Source organism: Parasteatoda tepidariorum, chromosome 9 (assembly GCF_043381705.1).
Source record: "Parasteatoda tepidariorum isolate YZ-2023 chromosome 9, CAS_Ptep_4.0, whole genome shotgun sequence".
NCBI lineage: Eukaryota > Metazoa > Arthropoda > Arachnida > Araneae > Theridiidae > Parasteatoda > Parasteatoda tepidariorum.
In genome coordinates, this window is record NC_092212.1 from 31961468 (window position 1) to 31984341 (window position 22874).

Sequence of the window (22874 nt, forward strand, 5' to 3'; positions counted from 1 at the left end):
AGTCCGTACTGAATTTGGGGTATCTCGATCACCTAGTTTCAAATATGTATGTATTTTCCCCTTTTAGAAAGAAAAAAAGATCAATGTTATTTAAATATTATTGATCCAAACGTTTTAAAAATTAAGAGTAGTCGGTGCACCCCCAAAATATGACCCATGGACCCGACCCCTAAGGGGTCCATGAACCACAGGTTAAGAAACCCTGTTCTAGTGCCAAATATTTTGAAAGATTTTTACAGTGGTGAACTGATGTCTCAATTCTAAAAAGCATATTTAAAGCTTTTAGAAATTATATCTTTCTGACGAATGCAAAATTCGGAAGTAAAAAACTAGCAATAGTGTTTGTATAGGAGTGTTTCCATATTTTTGTTCAACCCCTGTATATTTATATTTATTAGGGAGAATATAGCTATCTAGTTTCTTCAAAATAAATCTTAAACACTTGTTCAAACACGTCTTTGAGGGGAAAAAGCCCTTAAAAAAGATATTAGACGCTTATGGGTAAAAAACTATTTAACACTCACTGAAAAACAGACCGTTATTCAAACATGTATCATTTCGGATACTTTTGCTATTATCATAACTACCACATTTATTAATAAAGTAAGTTTTATATAAATTGCAAATTCCGTGTGTTGATAGAAATTTGCGTTCCAAAGTTACATAACTCAATGATATAGCAACCAAATTAATAAATTGGTAGCTATGATAATCCAAAAATCGTAAATTTTAAATACTTTTTTGAAGTTATGCTTCTTATGCGACTTCCAACAAGTTTTGCGTTAAACGTTTAACGCTACATTTTCATTGGCCGGGAAAGCACGTGGTAGGATCCAGTTTTCCCTCATTCATTTCAATATTGTTTTGGTTCTCACTAGCATAAAAATAATAAAAGTATTGTTTTTCTATAAATATTTTTTTAGTTTGTTTTGATACACATATGATTTAATAGGGCAGTATTTTTTTTTTTATAATTTCAAATTTAGTGGATAACAATTGTAAAAAATGAGTGAAAACAATCCCATGGACAATGCGACGGATCTTGTGAATATCAATTGATTGTTAATAGGTTTTATCTTTCGAAATTACATTATGACGCATTCACATACATTATTAATACAAATACATTTTCCAGGGCGAAACGATAAGGCAACCACAAGCACTTCCACTGGTTCAAGAGGTCCACGTGGGAAGAAAGCACAATATTACAGTGATTACAGAGCACGGAAGCGAGTGGAGCAGGAAAAAGAGTCGTTTAATAGAACTAGTGATTCTTCTACAATTAACGTCGCAGGTTACGAAGTTTTTACTTCTTCCGCGCGGAGGGACTCCACACACTATTTTTTTTACTAAGGATTCTTAGGAAATTTGAGATTTTTAACGTCTCACGTTTAATATGGCGGCTGAAGTATGATTACATTTATTTTTTTCTTTTTTTTTAAATCTAAAGTGGGGGATTACGTGTATTTTAAAGCCTGGAAGCGTGTATTTTAAAGTAATTAAGTACACGCCTCATTTTACAGTCATGCAAAAGCTTCTTTTATAAAAGAAAATGGTAGTGTATTTACCTCAAAGGTATTAATTCTAGATTAATGAGACACAGTATTTACAAGGCTGCAAAATACAGCGATTTTTTTGCGAAATGGTAGACAATTAAAAACTAAATCTTTCAGAACTTTTGGTTGCTTTAGCAATATTTTAAGGACCTCACCGCGAGTAAGCTCCACCTAAGTGGTGTTTTATATAAACTTCAAAATTTATTTCCTTGTAATGGTGCAGAAAATAACTTACAATCAGACATACAAAGCAAATAATAATACGTAAGAACATACGTTTAACTTCCACTAGATAAATTTTTCGCAAAAAACAGTCTTGCATATTTAGCGCAAAAGAGAAAGTGCTAACATATTCAAACTTGTAACGAAACTATCGGACAAATGATTAATCATCTATTTCGGTTTTTTTCCTACGAATTTATATACCGAAATGTTCTTCTGTTAACATCAGTGGATGATTACTGCTGGTTAGATGTTGACAACTTATACTTTGATGATACTTTTCCAGTATTTCCCTTATTATTGTAATTGGGTAATTTTACTTCAAGAACAAGAAGATCACGGATGCCCACACATGTGACCTATGACGTCAGTGCCAGCTGACTGTTTTTTTTAAATTTTTTATAACCGTAGTTGAACAACCGATCCAATTTTGGGATTTACGATCACACATTCAACTATTACACTCCACAGTCGTGTAATAGTTGAACCCAAACCAGAAGACAAGGGAGCTTCTGGATCAAGTATTGCATAACTGCCAACTCTTCCGGATTTTCCGGAAGATTTTATTTTCATATTTAAAGTGGTAGCAAATATANTTTATAACCGTAGTTGAACAACCGATCCAATTTTGGGATTTGCGATCACACATTCAACTATTACACACCACAGTCGTGTAATAGTTGAACCCAAACCAGAAGACAAGGGAACTCTTGGATTAAGTATTGGGTAAAAATTTGCCTACGTGGATTACTTTTTGATGGAAATAACCCGCATTTGCTATTCTTGGCGGAGAAAATCACGAAAACCTCCCACGGTTAACCTAACGGCAAGGAGACTCTTACCATTATCCGCCTACCAATGAGGATATTTAATGTCAGCGCTGTGGTAATGCAAGCCGGATGCGGAATTTCCTATCGACCAGCTATCACTGGGGTTCGAACCCGGTTCACCTCATTGGAAGGTGAACGCTTTATCCCCTGAGACATCACGGTTCCCAGTTGATCGCTAAATGGAAAATTTGTCATAAAGTTCGCCACATAACTTAGAATGTTAATTAACGTGAAAATAATGAAATACAGCACCGTATGTAACGTCGAATTTATTGAAGTATAATTATTCTTCGTCTACGTCTTCTTCTCAACTTAGATCTATTGTTTGTTTATGTATTTTATTGCAATTGAGATATATTTTTGCTCTGTGTTCTTGGCAATTTCGATGCATAATTAGTTTGTTTCGATTCATGGCTTCGTGCCTGTCTTTGTGTTAAGTGAGAAATATATAGTGATTGGAATTGGAATCTCTGTGAAATAATATTTGCGAGAGGATCTAGAATGTGATTCTTAAGGGAATTGATTCTTGACAGACTTCGTTTACTCGAAATAGCATGGAAAGAATAGTTGCTAACGTAAACAAATGTCATGTTTCTACAACCAATCAGGATCGAGATACCCATGCTACGTCACTTGCAGGTATCCCATTGGAATTTTGTCATGGAGATCGGTTCTTTCCTTTTGTATTTGTAAAATCAATACGCGTTTCATAGGCAAATGAATATTTACCTGTTGATTCTACAATGCTTATAACTATGTCTGCTTTATCTATTGCCCCAATTAAAATATTTTTTATCCAATGCGCGTAGAGGTACCTGGATAATATTTCACTCTGTGCCGGATAATTGCATCGAAATCAGGGCTACCGAATGTCCGTCAATTTTTTTTAAAGACTATACAAGGTAGCAAAATTTATAATATAAAAATTGTATGTACCGCTTTTAAAATTTGATTTAGAAATGTTTCTGATTACTACATTATCAGAGATGCCAACTTGCTTTGGACAGCAAATAAATATTTTAAAGTGGTAGTTTATCAATTGTGATTCCTGGTTTAATAAATTAAAATTAGTAGATTTTTATCCACCACTATTTCTAAATAATTCATAGTCTTATATAATTCACCACTTTATAGTAGTTCAGAAATGCCAACTGCTCCAGACACGCCAAAATAACTAATAAAAAACGGTAAATAACTACAAAGTAAATTTTGAAAATATTTGACTATTCTTGCTTTTTTTAAGAGATATAGCATGAAATAAGTACCAAAAAGTGATGAATTAAATAAGCCTACGAATTACTTAGTATTAGTGGTGGATAAAAATCTACTAAATTGAATTTATTAAACCAAAAATCACAATTGATAAACTACCACTTTACAACAGCTGTCCGGAGCAAGTTGGCATCTCAGGTAGTTATGTCATGCTATGCTTTTTAAAAAGCAAGCAAAAATAGTCAAATATTTGCAAAATTTAGTTTGCAGTTATTTACCGTTTTTTTAAAATTATTTTGGCGTGTCCGGAGAAGTTGGCATCTCTGCATTATTTAAGATACTTATTATACGTGTAGAAGTTTGATTCTTATGATGTAAAGTGGTGGCAAAACTAAAAAACTCTCCTTTTGCTTTAATGATTAGTTTAAAACTCATAAAAAAGTTTTGGTGAGCAATTGGAAGTTCTGTTAATTTAGAACTCTTTTTTTCTTTTAGAACACTTTTGTGCAGAACTCTTTTTTTCCCCCCATCCAGTCTAATAAATTTTTGGAAGATCGAAGAGTTTGCCTCTCCTCTTCTATTTATTAGTTTTTGTCATTTCTTTCCTCTTTTTTCCTATATTTCTGCTCGCATTTGTATAATTATTATGCAGAAAATTGATTAAAACTGGACTGGAATACCAATTATCTGATTAAAGGGTATGGTCTTTTCCTAGCTAGGGTTTCATAAATGCTTCAAGTATTGTTCCTGGTTTTCCAATACCCTTATTTTGACGATGCATCGTGGTAGATTATCCGGCATAAATAACTAAACTTGTACGAATCCTGTCTGACAGTGACAAAGAAAAAAAAAAGATTTTGTTCCAAATCCATTTCATTTTGGCGGAATGTACTGACTGAGAGACAGCTGTCCTGTAAATAACAGTAAAATCTCTATGCGCAGCCTTTGGTAGGGTTGAAATGATTGACTAAATAGTTTTGAAGTATATCAATGACATTTCACATTTCGTACAAACGATCATTGATAGTACCCGAAAATCAGTCTCTAGCCATTACTTCTCCAAAAATATCACTAAGCAGAAGTTTGTCCTTACTGCAGTACTCAACTAATGATAATTTATAGATTAATGATTATAATCATATTTATTTTCTCATTGTTATTGATAATTCATTGACAATGGTAAGAAAAACAAAAGAATACTTGGACTCGTACGGTTTCTTCTGAATTGTTAAGTTGCTATTATTATTTCGAGACTAATATTGATTTGTTTAATTTGCAACGAACTCAATGAAATTTTCAAAGACAGAACGGTGTAGATTTATGCTGATCTGGAAATGTGACTTCAATTCATGGAGTAAAACAATTCATTTTAAGGACAAATCTTTCCGATTTCCATATTTCCCAGCGTTATTGGCTTCAATTTTCTCCGCTTCTGATTATGAAGTAATATATAGATCTCTTCTTGTCTTGTGTAGTAAAACATTTTGATTTCCATAATCTGAATCAGAAAATCCGTTAAAAATGTAAAGATATTTTATCGAATAAACAAATAAGCACCAAATAAAAATTTCAAACAACCGTAGCTAAATAAAATTTTCAAATAAAAATAACCGATTGAGTTGGTTATCAGAAGGTATTAAACGGTCTCCGGCAGAACACGCTCTCGTACACACAGGACAGCGACACTTTTAGATGTTTTGTAATTGTTTCGTCAGCAATCTCAAAAATAAAGACTTAAATTATCAAGATTGCTCCTAAAACTGTTTTAAGAAATTGCTGTTTTAAGAAATTAAATGGAATTGGAGTTTCAACTAATTCCAATATCATTCTAAAAAAAATGATGTTCGCAACATTTTGACGAAGTTTAACCCCTTGGGGACGGGTGATTCAGAAAAGCATTCCTACAAAATCAGAATCAAGTTGTAATTAAAACTTAAATATCGGTAACTTAAATGTAGGCGTTGCTAATTTGACAGACTTACTTTACTTTTACTTTAATTATTGTTAGTTTAATCATGTATATATAATCAATGTTAATTCAAAGTATAACTAAATAGTTTTATTTTGAACAAAGTAATGGTGAATTAAATAAATCAAACAATTATAATTCCGCCCACAAATAAACCGCTAAAGAACTACTTTGGTTACAAGTTTTATCTTTTTACCCTGATTGATACGGTTTTATGCTGGCACGTATTTGTGACAGTCGGCGCGAAAGGGTTAANACGCGTTCAATTTTCTAAACGCAAACGATGTGTTGCAGCGAGGCAGAAAATATAACTTCAATAATTTAAGTCCTGTGGAAGAAAGGAGAGCAAAAGAATGTTCCAAAGCAGTAATCGATTGTCGACGAAACTGGCTTAACATATAACAGCAAGGCTACATTATCCCGTTGTACCCACGATTCAGGAGCATCGGCGGGGAACAAATTTTGGCACCCTGCCTCGAGCAGTGGGTCAATATCCCGGGTTGAGGTGCCAGATCTTGGAAAGAGGCGTCTGCCGCTTATGAATCATTCAAGAACACCACTTCGTTCTACGAACATTCCTTTCTTCTCCTCCAAAGAATAAAGAACAAAATTTTAAACAAACTACTGGCGAAACTACAGCTGATTTATTATTTATATGTGGAATTTTACGCATTATTCCGAGGAAGCATTTTCTGACCTTTTTGGAAAAGATAGTTTCGGCTATGCTCAACACTGGGTAGTAAAGGGATCGTCAAACTATTTCGAACATCAACCCTGAAGAAATATTTTTATATCTATATTTAAGTGGCAATGAAAAGAAAGGAAAAAAAGATACATATTGCACTTCAATATTTTATTTATTGAACACTTGAAAAAAGAAAGTTTGTTAAAGAGAGTCAAACAGCTGAAATGTTTAAGAGCCTTTTATGAATAGTACTTTTGCATAAATGTAAATGTTTATTCACATTCTTTCTTCTAAATTTAAAGAAACAAAAAAATACTGGGAGAAAGCATTGGGAAAAGAGGAACATTTATTGTTTGGTTTTTAAATATTAAATTCTTCAGAAATGTAAGATTTTTCGAAAGTATTTTTGATGTAATGGTGAAGAAGTAGAAATAATTCATTTTTTACTTAACCAAGGTTGCCAATTACTCAACTTTCTTAGAAGGATTTTTTTAAAGTGATAGATAAAACAAAATCTTGTATAGTTCGTTCACCAGGAGTTCGCACTTGGCTCCACCTCCTCGGACGCAGAGTTCATTTCAGCGCGGGAGAGAAAGAGGAAAAACATTTCCCCGCTTGAAATCGAGATAACCGCAAATGTGCGCAAAGCCTTCACACGGTTTTTTATAGGTAGTCCAATCAGACCACTATGATGGCAAACCAGTTTACGAAAGAGCTCTTTAATAGAAAATCAAGTAAAAACAAGAAAGTGGTAGCAAATATATGTCTAAAAATTTGTTTAATTTTTTAATATGATTAGTTTGTCTTATTTACTTGTCTACCACTACAGATTCAATTCTCAAATATACATGAACAAAGTCCTCTCAGTCACTTTTAAAAACCCCACTCAGATGAATGAGTTAGGGCCCCTTCGGGGCCGATACTTAAATACCCACCTCACATAGGCATAGGCATAGGTCACTTTTAAAATAGAATTTGGTTTCATGCTCTCTAAGTGTTCACTTTTTAAATAGTCTGCGCAGACTACTTATAAGAAACCATGTGAAGACTTTCTGATGTAGAAGGTGATGACCAAACACAAACAGTGAATTTTTTTCCCGTCACTTACTTCGCTTTATCATCAGCTATTATACCTTTCGTTATTCTAGCTAATTTATATTTAAAAACTTTTTCCCAGCAAAATATCTCAAAAAGAACAAACTATTCAATAAAAAGAGAGAAATATCAACAAGTTTATGAAATAAAATGCACATGTTCAAAATATGCACATGAAGATTGCGAAATAAAAATTTTTGTCATACGATCGCCAAATAGCAGCCTTGTTCACATCCTTCTCCCCAAAATAGCGAAATAGTATCATCCGATACCACGTGATGAAGGCGGAGCCAAGTTCCAACTCCTGGTGAACGAACTATAGAAGTTTGGTTAATTTTGCAAACACTTTAAATCTCATCCCAATATAATTAGAATAGTGATGTTTAACCTGAACTCTTGAGTTATTTACATGTAGTAATGGATGAAATAATTTACAATTTACGAAATCAAGTATCACAAATTAAATCATAAGTCTTGCTACCATTTGGAAAGATTTGCTCATAAAGTGAAGCAAGTTATCACATCTAAATATCGTTTTTCAATAGTGTAAGTACCCTCCAAACTTGATACTTTGAAATTTAACCATTCGCACTCCATAGCTCATCACTGGCACCATAAATTATCTACTGCTCTGAATGTTTAAATCTCATCACAATATAATAAGGAAGGTGATATTTTACCCGAATTTTTGAATTATTTATGTGTAATAATGGATGAAATAATTTACAATTTACTAAATCAAGTATCACAAATTAAATCATAAATCTTGCTAAAACTTGGAAGGATTTGCTCATAAAGTGTAGCAAGTTAGCACATCTGAATATCGTTTTTTAATAGTGTAAGTACCCTCCCGACTTGATACTATATACCTTAATAATTAGTAACCATATTATTTCAAGAGTTTTAAAATTGTATTACAATAGTATATTGTGTATTTTAAATGCTATAGGTCTGATATTAGATCAAACAGCTCTTAAAAGTACTCAGAGTGCAAAGGGTTAAAAGAATCCGAATTTTAACTAAAAAGAATTTAAGTTTTCAATTTAAAGATTTGTGATAAAACTATAAATTGTAATTGTTGTTAAACATTGGCTTTTAATCGTTGTATGTTTATGCCTAGAAATTTCCCCCTGGTGTTTATTTTGTTGTCAAACACCTGGTGATGTTTTGTTGTGTTTGTTTGTTGTTTTGTTATTGTTAACTATTTAGGAGACATACAAATATTATGTTAGCATACTATTTGAACAGCATGATATATTACGAATAAGTTAGCGTAATATTTGGTCTCGTCAGAAAAAATAAACAGTTTAAACAAAAACAAAAAAAAATCTGCTATTTTTTTCTTTTTGCTTAAAGTTTGTCTCTATAATCTAACTTTAGTATTAAATTTTTAAAAAAAAGTAACTTTGCATGAATCGAAATTAATGTTTTAATTCCTTTTATAAAATTTTGAGTCGAGTATTTTTTTAAAAACTTTTGTGTGTTCCTTCTATGTTAGTGTTCTTGATTTCTAGCAATTTTTTTCAGATTTTTTCCTTCTCCAAATTTAACTTTTATTAGAAATTTGAAATAAAATTTTTTTTCCTTCCGAATTTTTTTGTAATAGTTTTTCTTTTAAAATCTTCTTGAAATGGGTGAATTATGCTACCCTAATTTAGGGAAAAACGTGATTAAATGTTCTTAAAGTAGAAAAACAACATGTTTTGAGTGCTCAAAGCAAAGCTTTCATTCTCAAAACTGAATCTGTGAATCACGTGATCACCCTTGAGAAGAAATCCCGATTGCGGCGAATTATTAAATGACTACATCATTGCATAAATAAAAAGCGAAATACGAAATTAATTTATTTCATATTTTTCCACTGTTGGGTTTTCATCTCACGGTTGCTCACGTGAATCACAGGTTATTGCGGGTCTTAAGAATGAGCGCCTTGACTTGAACGCTCGAAACATGTGAACATTCCACCTTAAGTACTTTTGAAACAAGTTGAAGTTTTTCCATTTTCCATTTCCATCTTAATGCTAATAATTATATCTTAATGCTAATAATTGTATCTTAATGCTAATAATTGTATCTTAATGCCAATAATTATATCTTAATGCTAATAATTGTATCTTAATGCCAATAATTATATCGTAATGCTAATAATTATATCTTAATGCTAATAATTTTATCTTAATGCTAATAATTATATGTTAATGCTTGGAATCATTCAGTATACAACTATATGTACTTTGACTTCTGGTGATATCATGGAAGAAAAAACCAATAAAAAATGATAAGTTATTCTACTTACGTCAGAAAAACTATCGAGGTTCTCCATATGCTGGGCAATGAACCGGACATTAAGCACGGCCCTTTCAACATCTGGAGATGTCTTGATTCCATCTAAGGACCCGTTGATGTCCGGTTGTAGCCCCACATGTAACTCATCGACTGGATAAGGACTATAACTTCCACATTCATAATCTAAAACACCTGGTTTTTCGGCAAAGTCTACCAAATGGGGATGATGTTGATGATGATAATTATTGGAGTCACTCTTCCCGGGATCGTCCAGATCACTGTTGTCAGGTCTCTGCATACAAAGAAGCTTCGGCAACATCTCAATGAATACCCGTCTTACCCAGGGCGCCATTTTGTGCGTTGATGGTGACCTATTGAACAAATTACAACAAAACTACGTCACACTAGAAAATCAAACTGTCGTTATGGTGACCATTTAATCCTATTCAATGCTGAAATCTAGCATTAAGTATCAACTAACAACAGAACTCAAAAAAGTTGAGAACAACAAGTTTATTGTATAGGATAATAAGAAAGAAGTAAGGAAAAAAAGAAAGTAAGAAGATACGAAATAAATAAATAAAGAAAGAAATAAGGAAAAAAGAAAAAAAGAAAGTGCAAAGTTGATTTCGATAATAAGTTGTCAAAAGGCAAATACATGGTAAATAAGTAGTTAACAAAAGCTCATTCTTATACAGCAAGATTCCTAAACATAATAACACAGCAGAAGAATTGTTCGTTTGTAAGAAGGTATATAACTTAGCCAGGGGTTGTACAAACATAGTGCTGTATAAACACAGAAAATTTAGATTGTGAAAAAGAAAAAAAGTCTCACTTATAAAATTTCAATAAATTCAGTTACGTTTACGAATGGAAATGTCGCTAAAGCGAGCATGTCGTTGTAAGCAGTTATACTAGTTTAATGTTCTAGCATTAAAGGTTAATTAAAATTCGAACTCAAATTAGCAGAAAACAACAAAAACAACAAAAACTAATAGGTAGCACAAAACAATTAAATAAAAATAAAAGGAAGCAAAATGGTTTTTAACATGACCCCCTGAATGTTAAACACCAAAGTCTATGTTAAACACCAAAGTAAACTTAGTCAATGAGTACTCTTAAATGTTATTTTAAATCTTTCTTAAGTTAACCAAACAAAAAAAATTTCGAGAAATTTCCAATCTTACCATGATTTATGTTGAAATTTAAATGAAATAGTACAATAATATTCACACCTTAACTAAACCCGTTTGTGAGTTGAGTATATGAGGAAGTAAATAATTACTTCTACAATCAATAGTTTCGCAAGTAAGTATAACAAAATAAATGTTAAAATTTTTAATCGAATGCAATGTAAAGTTTTCGAATTACATAAGATCCAGTGAGCTGACATTTTAAGAAATTTTTTATTATGCATGGTTAACTGGCATAAATCAATTACAAAATATATGTATTTGTTTACGCAATTACAGGCATTACCTTCTCCCTTGGACAAACTAGTCAACAACGTGGCTGACGGCGAGCTTAATGACCGCGACCATCGACGTGTGCGTACAATTGACAGTGTTAACGGAGATAAAACTTGCGTGAAATAACAGTAAGAATAGCAATAACCGATGTGGAATAGAAATGTCCGTTAGGACAGTGCAACGCAGAAGACCAACTCGGGTGCGTTTACTAACAGCTAGACATCACGTCCAGTGTTTTCGTGATCATATTGGTATGTTGGACTAGACGACTTTAAAATTACAGCTTGGTCGGATGAGTCACGATTTCAACTGATCAGAGCTGATGGAAGAATTCGAGTGTGGCGCAGACTTCATGAAGCCATGGAACCAAGTTATCAACAAAGCACTATCCAATCTGGTGGTGACTCCACAATGAAATGGGCTGCTTTTTCATTGCATCACAGAGTCCTATGGTCCGATTGCACCAAACATTGCCTGAAAATGGTTATGTTCAGCTATTTGGAGACCACTTGCAGCCATTCATGGAATTCAAACAGTGTTGGAATTTTTATGGATGGCAATAAGCAGTAACACCGGGCCTTAATTATTCCCGACTATTCCATTGAACATTTCAATGAACTATTCCATTGAATAATTTGGCCAACTTGATCACCCGACATGAAAATCATAGAAATTTAAGTGATGTAAGGAAGCGGTCAGTTCGTGCATAAAATCTTACACCCTCAGCATTTTCGTAGTATGAACATTTATTGAGGATGCAAGGCTGAATATTCCTTCAAGAGACTTCTTACTATTTGTTGAGTCCATACCACATCGAGTTTTTGCTTTTCATAGAGCTAGAATAGGTAGACCTGATATTAGGAGTAATCCGCTGACGAAAATTAAAAAAGAAAGAAACTCTGTCTGGAAAACAATCAAACTCAAGAAGCTCCAAAATTATTGTCTGCTTTTTTTAATTGATCTTGTGCCATTTAGTTGTTGATTCTTATGTTAGTCTGATTTTTTATGACTCTTACAACTCTATATTGGTGATTAAGGTGTTAAAGTTGATCTAGTCCAAAAGGGCTTGGACATGGAAAACTTAGCACAACATCCTTTTTACCAATGGGTAAGGATAATAGAATAAAAGAAATAAGTAGTTGATTTCTTTTTGTTACTTATCAGTTCAATTTTTATTTCTCTATTATTATTAAAAGTCAACTACTGGGTATAAAGTAAAAAACCGAGTGATTTGGAAATTGAAAATCTTGAAAACAAATGATGATAACGAATTGAAACAAACGGTATGTTATTTGTGAGAGCCCAAAAAATTTGATACAATAACTTTGGAATTTAGTTACAAAACTTTCTACTAGATGGCACTGTGCGATGGTGCAGAGTCTAAAAAAAATACAAATGACGAGAAAAAAATCTAACCAGTGATATTACAGAACATGAAAGACACGTTTTTCATCCGAATACATAGTTTAAACCTTCTAAACTGATATGGCAACCTCCCTTCACGTTTTAACGCTAGAGCTGATTGCTCTTTTAAATGGTGGCTTAGAGCGTCACCCGCTGACACTTTTTTTTACTAAATTTTAATGTTTTTTCATAAAATTTTTATGTATTTACACTAAGTATATCGTTTGTTTCTTCACTCCTACGACTTTTTCCAAGGTTTTTTTATTTTGAAACCAGTTAATTCACTATTGGGCACTCTGTACTATGTCTTTGGTGAAAGTTTTGTCGAGTATTATCTGTTCAATTGAGAGTACTGTTAGAAAACAAGGTTTAATGAATAATTAAAGCAATAAAAACATTTTTAAGAAAAGCAGAAACTGTTTTCTAATATCTCACCTGAAGTTGACATTGAGAACAGCGATAGTAACAAACACGGAGAAAGAAACCAGAATCATAGTGAAAAGTAGGTACTTTCCGAGCAATGGCACCGTGAGTGAGGTTGGTGGAATGATTTCCGAGAGCAGTAGGAAGAAGACACCCAGGGAAAGGACGATGGAGATGGACAGACTGACCTTCTCCCCAGAGTCTGAAGGCAGGTAAAAGACGAGGATGGACAAAAAAGAGATGAAGACACAAGGTATGATGAGGTTCACAGTGTAGAATAAGGTTTTTCTTCTTAAAGTGATATTAAAGGTTATATCAGGGTAAGGTTCTTCACAGCAACTGTAGAATTTCTCTGTCCGAACTGCTGGCACTGCCATTATATCCCACTCAACACTAAGATAGAACTCGCTCAGATCTATTCCCATGGGTATCTTGTCAGAGTCAACGGTTTGGTATTTGTGTTTTAAATCCACCTGTAATAAAAAAGAATTTCTTATATCTGAATCCTCAATCTTAAAGAAAATTCTGAATAAAAGGACACATGAAATTATGTATAAGTATGGGTAACTTTACTTTTGTAATGTGCAATAATTCTTATAAATCCAACCACCAGTTGTAATTGTAGTTCATTTACGTCGCACTAGTGCTGCGCAATGGGCTATTGGCGACGGTCTGAGAAACGTTCCTGAGGATGATCCGAGGACATGCCATCACAATTTGGATTCTCCGCAGCGCGGATGGCACACCCGCTTAGGTAGCCCGACGACCTGCTCTCGAAGTCGAGCACTTTGCGGTAGAACAGTTAAACGAGGACCAATACCGCACTCTCTCGGTCCCTACGCAGACTGATCCTACGAGTGTGGTCACCCACCCGCACACTGACAGCAGAAAGTGATGCTTGACTTCGGTGATCTGCTGGGAACTGTGTCTTAACGATCAATCCACTGCAGGACTATACATATTGTAAATCTAGCACAAACATATCATATAGAATAGATATTGGGTAATGTTTACTGTTAGTAGAATATGTTTGCTTTTAGATTATCTTTAAATATTTTAAAAAACTGAATTTAATTTTCAAAAAAATAATTTCTTGCCTATATTTTTAATAATGAGGATAGTCTGTTAGCTAATTCAGAAGTTTCTTGGGCCTTTTATAGCCTCTATTTACGTTTAGATCACTTTCTTTTGATTTATAGATTGCTATTCATGTCAACCATTTTGATCTTTAGTTGATAACTTTAATGGTTTGACAAATATTTAAGAAACATAACTATTTTAAAAACTCATTATCAGTAACAATTAGTGACAATCTTGCAGTAATTCATTTTTTTGGTTATCTATATGTTGTGAGTAGTAAAATATTTAAAAAAAATAATTTTGAAATACGTTATTTAATTGTAAACTCATATCTTTAAAACAATTTTTTTTCTCAGTTTTAGAAGGCTTTTGAAATTGTTCAGTTTTTATTGAAAAGTCTTAATAAATTCCCAAAATTATACTTTAAAATAAAACGGGAATCCAATTAACATCCAAATTCCATTCAAGAAAATTTCAAAGATTTGCATAGAAATTCTTTTTGAAAACCTAGTTATCAGTAACCATCAAGATTTTGTGTAAAAGTTAGTGTTGATTCTTTCAATTTACTAACCAATGAATATACATTAAACTATACATTTAAATCCCCTTCAATTTTCGTAATTTAAAATTTCGCGTGAGCCAATTGATTAGCTTATTTCACATCAAGCTTTCGAATTTCAGCACTTTAGCATCCTAATTCTGAGTGAAAATCCGATCAAAAGTAATTAAGTGTTTGTTGTTTTTTGCGCACAGCTAAATTCCGCCAGGGTCTGAGGTTTTTAAAAAAATTTTTAATTAAAAAACAAAAGATGAAAACGGTTTAAAATATTTTTTCAAATTGTCTGGATCAAAACTACTGGGAGCCATTTTGAAATTTGCCACAATGTTGCAAAATGGAGTAGATAGAGAAAATGGCCTGCATGCTTACACTGTTTTCACCATCTATAACTTTAATAACCCTTTTGAATTCCAGGCAAATACTCATAATTAAATTTTCTAAAATTTTGAAAGTAATAGTATTTATTAAATTGTAATTAAAAATTTCATATTTAATAAACAAATAATATATAGTAAAATTTTTAATTTTTCTTCACTGCACTGCATATACTTTATTAATAACCCAAAACAAAAAAACATTCTTTTGCGTTTTTTTCATTCTGAAAATTATGTTGTATAACATTACATGAAAAGAAAAGTCGAGATTGTAACACTTGTGATTTCTTTATAACAATTCCCCCCAAAAATGACTACAAAGCAGATGTTTAAATATTTCATAAATATCCAGAATTTCATTAGTTGAATTACATAGTTCTCGCTTTTTTTCTATCTAATAAAATTAAAATAAAGAAAATTGGGTGTAACTACGAAAAAAGTGATAGACGTTTAAAATTATTCATAAACCCTAAATACATAATTTTTTTAAAAAAATCAGTAAAACTTTAAACTGGTCTTTTAATTGTTAGATCTGTATCAAAAATATTTAAACAATTGTTTTACTCCTTTTTCAACACGTACTTTTCACAAAATATTTAATAAAAATCAATGATAAGAGGTCAACTGCCATTGGTCCATTTCCGATGGAATGAGTCTATATTAATAAAAATTAAATACAACTAAAAATAATTTATTGTTTCATAAATATATACTAAATTCAGTTATGAACTAACAATAGAAAGATCTTTTCATTGTGCAATCATTCAGCCCATATTGTGAGATTTTATTGCATTTTAAAGTCAATAAATTGTAAGATATAACTTGAAATATGTAAAAGTATAACCAAAAATTCATCTTGATTAATTAAATATTAATTTTAATTTTTTAATAAATAAATAATAATTCGTGCCTGAAAAAAACAGCATTGAAAATTATCTTGAAGTTTAAGAAAAATTACAGGGTTGTCAACATTCTACGTTTTTGGAATAATTTTTGTTTTAATGTACTACGTTTATGTTTAAATGTATGATTTATTGTTTTGTAAATTTAATTTAAAGTTATCTTTCCACAACTAAATGAAATTGTTTCTAAAGTTCACATAAAACGTCACTTTGTTCCAGCTCTTTCGAGGTGAAGCATTTAAAATGTTGGTGAATTTACAAAAAATTCTGAGAGTTTTAGGTTTTAGTTACCAATCTATAAAATATTTGTAAAATATGTGATAGTGAATAGCCCTGAAACTACAGCCGGGTAGCATGCCTTCCCTTGTTCTCTACGTTTTGCCCAAGATAATATGGGCATTGTTGTCAATATTTAACAACAATGTAACCGCATTAAATTTTTTGAAAATCTTTTTAATAAAGTAGTGTAACAATTAAAGTATTGATTGTTAGCAGTCTTTCTTTTCGATCCCTTACTTTTCCGACGAATCATTGCTATAAGTAATTTCCTGCTTCAAACTGCAAAAACTCGCTTAAAAACATCCTAGTCATGAAGAACTTCTTTAAAACTGTCTTTTCCAAATTGTAAGTAATATTTCATTTATTTTAAAAGCTGTTATTTTAAATTTTTTAATGTTATTTCCTTTTTAAACTTAGCTCCATTATGGCACTATTATATGTCTTAATAAAATGTTACCATTGATGTTCGATTGAAAAATCTTTTTTTGAGTGATATTTGAATAACCTCTAGATTGCATCTGCTTATGGAAGTCAAAGTATGAAAAGCGATCTCATATGTAATGTAGTAGAAGCGGGTATTTACATTATGATATTGGCTACGGTCTGGGAAACATTCCTGAGGATGATCAGGAGACATACAGTCTTAATTTTGATCCTCTGAAAAAGGGGTTAGCGCCCCCTGTTCGGTAGCCTGACAATCTTAGTGCGAGTATTTAGAACAGTTTAAAAAAGACCTCGATAGACCTTTTTATCCTCGATATCTTTGTAAGTTGATCAAAATTATCACCTACCAGCTCATTGACCGTTGCTAGAGATACTTAACTTCAGTGATCCTATGGGAACCGTATCTTATGGTCAGTCCACAGTAGGACATGTATGAAATGATTGAAGAACTTAGTGTAAAAACACTTGAGGCTTTATTTTTTAGGACAAATAAATTTCAAAGTTTATAAACATGTTGTTAAACATATCGGTCAAAAAATTACAAAGGGATAAAACAGAATTTGTCACTTCTAGAAAGTTTAGTAAGTAAAAAATTTTCGTAAAATTGTTTGAATTCGAAAACCCTAAAACTTTTAAAATTTTAATTTCTACTTTCACTAGATCAAAACTTTTGAGTTGAAAACTTCAAGTTGTGGAATGTTTAAAAGTATAAGTATATTTGAGTACAAAAAATTTAAAAAGGTGAAACACGTTGAATTATATTTAACTGAAGAGGTACGTAAAATAATTATGTGCAACATTAATAGTTATGAACAACATATATGCTGACAGATATGAATTACTTTTCAGATTCAAAAAGAAAAATGCTTCCATTAAGCCTATCCACATAGTGTTTGAAAATGAAAAATACTGTAATGAACCTTATGAAGCAATAGCATCCTGCAATAGCATCAACATCAAACCAAAACTAACACCATCCAGAGAAACCGAAGAGCCCAAGCTTATCCAATCAGACCAAGATCCAATAAACATTGACTGGAATGACATCCGTGAAAGACTCTTCCTATTGTGTCCAGCAATGAAAGCAAAAATATTAGAAGAGGAGAACCAACACCCATGGCAGGAAAATGATGAAATCCCAACTGTAACACCAAACATCATCCCTTGCAGTGCCTCATTGACATCACTGAACCAATACTCGGAAGTGGAAAATGCTGGTATTCTATATGAAGCATCAAACATCAGCCCTAGCAATTCTTCATTGACACCACCTAAACAGAATTCAGAGGAAAATGCTCGGATTTCATATGAAACATCAAACATCAGATCCAGCATTTCTTCATTGACACAACCTATCCAGAATTCAGAGGAAAATGCTCGGATTTCATATGAAACATCAAACATCATCCCCAGCAGTTCCTCATTCCTACCATCGATCCAGAACTCAGAGGAAAATGTCGGGATTCCATATGAAACGTCAAATACCAATCTCAGCAGTTCCATCTTGACACCATCTATCCAATACTCAGTAGAGGAAAATGCCGGGATTCAATCTAAAGCACCAAATTTCAGCAGTTCCCCCCATGTACCATCTGCCCAGGAATTAGGGGAGGAAAGTGCTGGGCTTCAAAGAAAGACATCAAACGCAATCCCCGACAGTTCCAAATATAATGATCCCATTTACAGAGATTTTGGATCAACAGAAAATCTTGAATTTTACTTCGAAATATTAGCTAAAGCAAGACAGGCAGATAGAGAAATAGAAAAAAAGAAGAGAGAAAACCTATCTAGTCAGCAAGTTCCATCAGTCTTCATCAAAGTAGTCAGATCCATCCAAAAAATAGAAGAAACAAAAAAAAAGAAAAAATCTTTCAGAAATAAGTTGATATCCTTAACAAGATGTTTTTCATTCAAGAAGAAGCAAATGCACTAATTGCAAGAAAACTCTAAATTCATATTTTTTTCTGTTCCAATTAATACTATGTGTCTTTTAAAATTATGTGTGCACTAGAACAAGGCTAAAACCAACCAGTCTGAAGAAACCCGTTTGGCTGAAAATCTGTTATAGGAATGACGAATTTTGAGAGAGATTGCGAAGGAATTTAAAGAAGAGAAAGTAAAAATCGAGAGAGAGGAGAAAGGCATAAGAACTTTGAAGAGAGATATATGAAAAATTTTAGAAGATGAAAAGCTGAAGAAGATGAAAAATTTTAATGGAGCACGTAAACATGCTTTGAAAAATAGATCTCCCGCCAAATGCGAATTGCGTTCAGTCATTCGATTTCTACATGCTGTAGGAAGCAACGCAGCTAAAATTCATAAACGAATGAGTAAAGCGTACAAAGAAGCGTTCGTGAGTGACAGCAGTGTGCGGAAATGGTGCAGGAACTTTGATGCTGGACGCACAGATGTTCATGATGCAGGCGGCCATGGAAGGAAGTCAGTGTCTGCCGATGATCTTGTTCAGAGCGTGGATCAAGCGATTCGCGGAAATCGTCAGTTCACAACGTCTGGGTTGAGTGAATTGATTCCAAGAATTTCCTCGGTAAGCTCTATACCATTGTGAGTGAAAGACTCGAGTACCGCAAACACTGCGCGAGATGGGTTCCCACAATGTTGTCTAGTCATCACAAAAGTTAACGAATGAACGCCGCATTAACCTTCCTCCAGCGCTATCATCAGGACGGAGATGAGTTTTTGGACAAATTTGTCACATTAGTTGAGGCATGGGTTCATTACGAAACTGAAGAAACACTTTCTAGGAGGACAAATTTAAGCCACAGACAACAAGCTGCGAACCAGCGTATAGAATTGACTCAAAACACAGGCGGCTGCATTCTATGATAAAGGTATTGGAAAATTCATACCACGCTACGACGAATATATGAATCGGAACGGCGATTACGCAGAAAAGTAGTTTAATACTGTATCACGTTGTTCCATAAAAAATTTCCTTGATTCAGACTGTGATTTTCTCTACGGGACCAATCGGACCTTGAAAAAAAATAGCCCTCGTATTACCTAAATTTCTTAATGTATCAGGTATTCTTAATGTATCAGGTATCACAATTTCATTGGACCAACATACTTAGGTATATCTTTACCTATATCTTAAGGTATTTAGTTACCTTTTTATAGCAAATTTTAACTCGAATTGAAAGTTCTTTTTTTATCAAGCTGGCTGTAATACAGGAGCAAATACGAGGGCTATTTTTTTTCATGTCCGATTGGTCGCGTAGAGAAAATCACAGTCTGAATCAAGAAAATTTTATATGTAACAACGTGATACAACATTAAGTTCTTTTTCGGAGTAATCGCCGTTCCAATTCATACATTTGTTGCAGCGTGGTATCAATTTTCCAATACCTTCATCATGGAATGCTGCCGCTTGTGTTTTCAGCCTATTCTATACGCTGGTTTGCAGCTCGTTGTCTGTGGCGAAAGTTTGTCCTCCTAGAAAGTGTTTCTTCAGTTTCGTAATGAACCCATGCCTCATCTCCTGTGACAAATTTGCCCAAAAGAAACTCATCTCAGTTGTGATGATAGCGCTGGAGGAAGGTTAAATCGGCACCCATTCGTTAACTTCTGTGATGACCAGACAACATCGTGGGAACCCATCTCGCGCAGAGCTTGCGATACTCGAGTCTTTAACTTACAATGGTACAGAGCTTACCGAGGAAATTCTTGGAATCAATTCACTCTACCCAGAAATTGTGAACTGACGATTTCCGCGAATCGCTTGATCCACTCTCTGAACAAGATCATCGGTTGACACTGACTTCCTTCCATGGCCGCCTGCATCATGAACATCTGTGCGTCCAGCATCAAAGTTCCTGCACCATTTCCGCACATTGCTGTCACTCACGAACGCTTCTCTGTACGCTTTACTCATTCGTTTATGAGTTTTAGCTGCGTTGCTTCCTACAGCATGTAGAAATCGAATGACTGAACGCAATTCACATTTGGCGGGAGATCTATTTTTCAAAGCATGGGGTGAAGATATTGAGCCATCACAGGTAGCCAACCACCAGGAAGAGAGAAGAAGAAGTAGAAGAGATTGTAGAGGACGTAAAGGATACCGAATGAATTAAGGATTGGTCGCTATAGCGAAGAAAGGGTAAATGAGTGGCACTTAGAAGAAGATAGATGTTCTGTGCACACCTAACCTATCAAAAAAATCGTAAAATGGAAAAAAAGCAACAAAAAAAATTAAAAAATATAACTGTCCTTTGTGCTGAAAATTATCTTGTGTCTCGAAAGAAAAAAAACAAATAACAGTTAAAAGGAAAGAAAAAAAAGCAAGAAATCCCCCCCGAAAAATAAGAATCTCAATAGAAAATGGAAAAAAAAACTCTAAAATTTTATCTCAGATCAATTTATATTACTTCAGATGCTACTTCAAATTATTTCATACATTTATGTTAAATGAAATTTCATTTTAATTATGCAATTTAATTTATTTTGGCCTAAATAAACAACCTCAAAATTCTCTTGCGACTAATTTTTAATAATTATTGTTTCAATCATTGACTTACTCACCATATTGAGATTTTATTTCAGAAACAAGAGAATTCATAAAGTGTTCGGTTGACCAAGCCGTTCGATATATGATGAGAATAGTGCAGATTTCGCCAACCTGCAGTACATTACGTAACTACACGTGGCACTTCAACTAGTTCTGGTATTATTAAAAACCTCATTTATTCTTTAGGTTTTATTAACTTTTTTTTAAATATTTTTCTCATAAGGTCCCGAAGTACCGTCAGAGACAAAATTTTTAATTATACATTAAAACATAATATAAATACAGAAAAAAATGAAGAAAAAGGGAAAACTGGCCAAAATTGAAATTTTTTTTTTCTTTTTCAAAATCACATAACTTTGTTAAAATGATTTGTTTTTCATTATTCTTGCTTTATAATGCTCGTATAAATTCAACTTAGGGAATAGAATACGCATTAGACATAATATTAATATTTATATATTTTATGGCAAATATAAAAACTTATTCGGCAAAAAGTGGTCGAAGACTGCGATTAATTATTTTTATTGTAGCTGTAAAATAAAAACTAGTTGTTAAATTCACTAGTTCATTCTCTATTCCCTAAACATATATATTGAAAACATTCCTGCAAAATTTGAAGAGTATAAACTGGAATATATTTAAATATTGCATTTAGAATGAAGGAGAATAACCGAAGGAAAATATGAGAAAAAGGCAGATTAAAAAAGACATATTCTCAACTTAATAATTACGGATGGTTTTTTAAATCATCAATAACTTCTGCTTTATTTGACGCAGCGAAACAAAATTCGAAAGGTTTTAGAATGGGAAAGGTCCACAGTTTCATTTTAATAAATTGGGATAAAAAGAATTTTGTTCTTCGCAAATCTATATTATTCAATTTTATTTTATATCTGCCGTTGAACAGCGGACCCAAGTTTTCGGGTTTACTACTACTAATGTTCAACTCCGCTGCTCAGTAATTTTGAAACTAATGCAGAAGTCAGGGATTTGGATTAAACTTTTTAATGGTAATAACCCGCATTTGCATTACATGAAGAGGAAAACCACGAAAACCTTTCACGGATAGCCCGAAAGCAAGGAAACTGTAACCAATGATCCGTGTACTATGAAGGATACTTTTCGCCAGCACTATGGGCGGGTGCGAGCTTCGCATCAACCAGTCATTGCTGAGATTCGAACCAGAATCACCTCGTTTTGAGGCGAGCTCTCTATTCCCTGCGCCATCACGTCACAACTGCAGAAATTATCTTAAATATTGAAAAATTACTGACTTGGATATTCTTGCTCCCATCATTGTATACCTAAATTGCGAAAGTACAGTTAAGGTTACGCCAAGGTAAAGAATATATAATATGAGTATATATAGTATAATGTAACTCGCATTACATGTTATTTGACCAGCGGTCATTAGTGCCTGGATTTAACCCCTTTGTTACGAGCGCTCTATTAAGTCGGCATCTACGTGATGCCCTGTGTGTGCTAGTTCCGTATTTAACCGGCATCTTCTGATAGTTTGTGTATGAGTGTCGTATTTGGCCGTATATATATATATATATT

The 22874-nt window shown here is 33.1% G+C and overlaps 1 protein-coding gene across 1 annotated transcript in view; it reads right to left on the reverse strand.

The window, feature by feature from the left end:
- LOC107451538 (acetylcholine receptor subunit alpha-like 1) overlaps positions 1-22874 on the reverse strand; it is a 129006-nt gene that overhangs the window by 43866 nt on the left and 62266 nt on the right. Inside the window, exons 4-7 of the mRNA XM_071185784.1 lie at positions 20513-20763; positions 17745-18141; positions 13164-13718; positions 9866-10226 (exon numbers count right to left, since the gene is read on the reverse strand). Of these exons, the coding sequence (XP_071041885.1) occupies positions 9866-10226; positions 13164-13718; positions 17745-18141; positions 20513-20763 (1564 nt within the window). The remainder of the gene's footprint in view (positions 1-9865; positions 10227-13163; positions 13719-17744; positions 18142-20512; positions 20764-22874) is intronic.